Source organism: Asparagus officinalis, chromosome 8 (assembly GCF_001876935.1).
Source record: "Asparagus officinalis chromosome 8, Aspof.V1, whole genome shotgun sequence".
Classification (NCBI taxonomy): domain Eukaryota; kingdom Viridiplantae; phylum Streptophyta; class Magnoliopsida; order Asparagales; family Asparagaceae; genus Asparagus; species Asparagus officinalis.
The window spans coordinates 29978768-29983633 of NC_033801.1; the positions used below are offsets into that span (position 1 = coordinate 29978768).

The 4866-nt window shown below is 35.2% G+C and overlaps 1 protein-coding gene across 1 annotated transcript in view; it reads left to right on the forward strand.

Annotated features, from left to right (window-relative positions):
- The window catches only part of LOC109820195 (casein kinase II subunit alpha-2-like), a 6150-nt gene continuing 1513 nt past the window's right edge, over nucleotides 230-4866 (forward strand). Inside the window, exons 1-6 of the mRNA XM_020386299.1 lie at nucleotides 230-408; nucleotides 2188-2278; nucleotides 2403-2468; nucleotides 2903-2985; nucleotides 3086-3149; nucleotides 3273-3341. Coding sequence (XP_020241888.1) covers nucleotides 281-408; nucleotides 2188-2278; nucleotides 2403-2468; nucleotides 2903-2985; nucleotides 3086-3149; nucleotides 3273-3341 — 501 coding nt within the window. The 5' untranslated portion in view covers nucleotides 230-280. The remainder of the gene's footprint in view (nucleotides 409-2187; nucleotides 2279-2402; nucleotides 2469-2902; nucleotides 2986-3085; nucleotides 3150-3272; nucleotides 3342-4866) is intronic.

Genomic DNA, 4866 nt, shown 5'->3' on the forward strand with positions numbered 1-4866 from the left:
GTGCTTTATCTTACTTCTATCTGTTATAGTATGGGATGTCTGTCTCATCTGTAAATTTCTTTTAGCTGAACTTATCATAATATAACTGCACACAGCGCCATGATAGTCTCTTATTGTGGAACCTTGGACGAACTTTTACTGAAGGCTTTGAGTCCTTTTTTCAACTCATTTTTTATTCATATGTAAAGGCTGTAAAATTTAGCATAAATTTGATCAAGTCTCTCGTGATTCATGATTGCTATTGTTGCAGGCACTAGACTACTGCCATTCACAGGGAATTATGCACCGAGATGTCAAACCTCACAATGTCATGATTGATCATGAGCTCAGAAAGCTTAGGTTGATTGATTGGGGACTTGCTGAGTTCTATCATCCTGGCAAGGAATATAATGTTCGTGTGGCTTCAAGGTAATCTTGGTTAGCAGATGCGTTATTGTCTATTGCTGTTGGTCTAATCATTATTATTTATCATACATCCATCACTGATTTTCTGATTTTCAGCAGCTTAAATAAGATAATTCCTTTCATTATGCTTCACCTTTCGAGACGGTACATTTCTGAACTGCTTGGTGTTTGTCATAAAAGCAGAGGATCCATTTACCTCCAATATTGGATTATTTTTAAAGATTTTAGTTGCTACTAATAAAAGGACTCTACCCACTCCTTGGGCACCCAACATTGAAACAAAGTAGTCCAGAAAAGGACTGTAGAAAAGACTGAACGGACAGTGTATGTCATATTGGCATTAGTCATCATCACGTAAGTTTAGATGGTCAAACCCATAAATTACACAAGTAAATGCTTTCTAATGCAACCGATTGACAAGTTCTTTTCATTCTCTTGAGTGATCACGCTTACTTTGTGTCTCAACAAACATGAATGCTTGCTAATCTTATTTAGGCCTGTTTCATCCTCTTGGCATACCAACTAGAGTGTGTCGGTACAACCCACCATTCCCCGAAAAGAAAAAGAAAAAGAAAAAGAAAATAGAAGAAAGATTAAAATAAGGAAATAGTGAAACTCAAAGTTAAATCAGATATTTGTTTTCCGTCCTCATAGCTTGGGTTTTTTGGGAAACAGTTTGAGGACTTTTTTTATTTTACCTGGATATGTGAAAATAGGTCTCATCTGGTTATGCCCCTACTCTATCTTGGTAAATGGACAGCTGATGGATATTATTTGCAGGTATGGAGCATATCTCAAAGTGAATAATTAGAATCCATATTTGAAAGCATATGGACTTTTGATCTTATAAACACTTAGTTGGGGCAAGATAAAAAAACGGAAGAAAATAATTATTTCTATCTCCAAATTCCTTAAAAATCTCCTTCTTTGGTTCTACATAGGTTAGTCATTTAGGATTCATAAATTCTTTTCAGTGGGAATTGTAAGAAGTTTCTATGGTGTTCTTAGAATGAAAAGAATAGGGATATGCTATCTTTATTAGAGGAGATTGGCGTTAATCAACCTTGCACCTTGGTTTCAGCTTAAAAGATTCATTGTAACCTTCTTGGTCTTTTGGATGATGGTAGGAACTACAGATTTTTTTCCAAAAATCCACTGAAGTTTGAGGGATATTTGATTTGAAGATACTGTAATAATATGGCAGGCTTGTATTAATTGTCACCTTGAATGATTTGAAGATCTTGTACAGTGGCAAAGTAGGGGAATGTAGGTATTGATTGTCACCTTGAATGTCCCTGCACTTTGTTTGATGAGTTTCATCATATTATCTCTATTCTGTTTAGTGCCTAATGACTGTGGCTTTCTCTTGTCTTAATGACATCTAACTCTCCACTAGAGATCAATTACTGATCTATTAATGTAGATAAAAGTTGCAAATACTTATGTTTCTTTCTTGAATTCTTTAAAGTTACCTTATGATTACTCGAATGTTTCAGGTTGTTACTGCTTAGTTCTAGAACAAGATTTTCAAACAACCATGTTTCTAGTGGCCTATGTCTAGTAATCATGTTTTAACAATGCATTCTTAGGAGTGACGCTTGCATGATGTTACTCTTGATGGAATTAAATTTAGAATCCCATGTCAGTTCTTCAGGTTTCCTAATAACTTGATTATTTTCATTTGTCATCCATGATTGCGAAATTATTGCAATTCATGATAAAGGGTGTGTATTCTTTTCTTTCATATCTATAATTTCATATGTATATTTTTTTTGCTGCCAGATATTTCAAAGGGCCTGAACTCCTGGTTGATTTGCAAGATTATGACTACTCCTTGGACATGTGGAGTCTTGGTTGCATGTTTGCTGGAATGGTAATGTCTTCCTTATCTAATAAAAGTTGTTTGCTATTTATCTACTTATGTGCCAATTGTATGCATTCTCATTGTTGACTTCTATCACTTATGATGATTTTGGCACGTTCTCTCTTTGTTGCAGATATTTCGCAAGGAACCCTTCTTCTATGGGCATGACAACCATGACCAGCTAGTTAAAATTGCTAAGGTTGGAATCTTATGCTGGTCATTGGGTTTGCACGAAATGATTATTATTATTATTTTGTGATCTTGCTCTTAGGTTCAAGTCTTCTGCAATTCAATTGCATGGTTCTTGGTGCAGGATCATATAAAGAGTGCCTTCTGAGTTAAGAATTTTGCAGTTCTGAGTTGTGTCTAGAATTGGGTTTCAAGTCAAAATTTTGATCTTTTTTACTTGCTTAGATTCTAATTTGAATTAAAATATGACGGGTTGCAATTTACTGATGAGGAAAGGGAGTGGAAAAAGATGCGGTGATCTTGTTATCATCGTACTTACTGTGATTTTGGTATTCCTAATAGGTTGCCATTAGTTATCATACTTGCAGAAAATGGGTTTTCCAGATGGAGTTGAGTTTGTGTTGTACGTCTAGGATTGATTCCTGTTAATTTTCTATTTCACAGGTACTTGGAACCGACGAACTCAATGTTTACCTAAACAAATATCATTTAGAACTTGATCCTCAACTTGAAGCTCAAGTAGGAAGGTAATTATTTTTTGAGGTTAACAATTTTGCCCAAAAGCTTGAATAAGTAATGGACCTGTGTCTCTTGACTTTCATCTCTCTGATGTTTTATTTTCTGCAGGCACAGCAGGAAACCATGGTCTAAATTTATAAATTCAGACAACCAGCATCTTGTCTCACCTGAGGTGCTTTCCTTTCTCCTTCCTTTCAGAGCATTCTGTTACAAATGTAGTTTGTATTCGGTGTTAACCTTCACTAAGGTTGCAGTTGGTAATAGATCATGAGTTTTGTCTTAATATGGCATGCAGGCAATTGATTTTCTTGACAAGCTTCTTCGTTATGATCATCAGGACAGGCTTACAGCAAGGGAAGCAATGGTAATATAATTTATGTTATTTAGTTCTGGAACTTATCCTTTTTATATACAGGTCCCTAGTTCAAATTTTATTTTAATACATAAGGGTTAGCCTTTTTGTGCATGCGTTAGCTTTATCTTATATCTATTGTAAGAGTGTAACGTAGAACTTCTATTTAATGAAGCGACAGCTTAAGTTAATAGCTTCGGCTTCTTGTCGGTTGCGTTTTGTTATTTGGTGTGTGGGGGAGCACTGAGCAGAATTTGATGGCTTCATAGATTAAGGATTTTGGTCTAATTATAAATAGATGTGAAGAATGAGAGATAAATATGCAATATAGGTTTCTAGAGGATATGGATATATACATGCCACCGATGAAAATGGCAGGCATCATGATCATCATTAATGGCCTTGTCGAAAGGGTTCTGTGGTTAAGTGTGGAGTTTGGATAACTCCATATAGAATCAGTCAAGTCATGGTAAATGGTAGTTTGATATATTGTTCTCTGTTAATTGATGAAAACTTCTAGTCCATGCACATGGAAGTTATGGGAGGGAGGGAGGGAGCTAGTGTAATTCCATATGTGAAGTCTATATGTTATCTGTGAAACTGAATACATATTCGCGAATTTTTCTTCTTTTTTCTTGTCAAATAGCTTAGATGAATGAAATTTTAACCTAAAAAATAAAATTTTCCTCTTTTCTGTTTATTTTAACGATCAGCAATAACAATAATTATATTTATACTAGCTATTTCCCGTTAGTTTAATCTAGAGCGAGTCCACAAAAATTCGTGATTTCTTGATATTTAGTATACTTATTTATTTATTTTATCCGAATCAAAGTTTCAAGGGAGGGAGGGAGAAAGGGGCAGGTCTAGGACCTTGGTAAATGTTGCAGTTCTGGAATTATGTAAAGAGTATATACTTCAAATTCTGGAATCGTTGCATGGGTAATCATGAATGCCCAAATATTCTAAAAGTTCCATGAAGGTGATGTTTGCAAGGCATATTAATAGGAATTGGTGAAATCCTTGGAAAAGGGAAATCCTGAAAGGTTGAACCCTTTGTTCTCTAAAAAATTGTCAAGGGCCTCCTACAAGTTTCTTCCTTCTCTGGCTCCTTGTTTAAAGTTTTCAACTATTATTTAATTGCAAATTTCTTGGGAATTGATAATTGATATTTGGGAATTTGTAATCACAGTCCACGTTACAAAGGGAAAATATAGTTATGCTTTCACCATGTAAAAATTATATGCCCCGGGAACATGGTATAAATGGTGGGTGTAAATGGTACAAGTGGTGAGTGTGTCTCCACATTACTCTTGCTTTGTAGAAGTAGAAGGTTAATAAACGTGTTTATCCATTATTACATGAGAGGAACACAAGTAAGCTTCAGTGGGGAAATTTGTTGTGAATAGAGTTGAAGGGTTAATAAGATGGGGCTGGAGCGAGAAATTTGTGACTCTGTATGAAAACAGGATTTATAAATAAGCTTCTTTCAAGTGGTTTTTGTTGTGGCCTTTTTTTTTTTTTCGGGGGGGGGGGG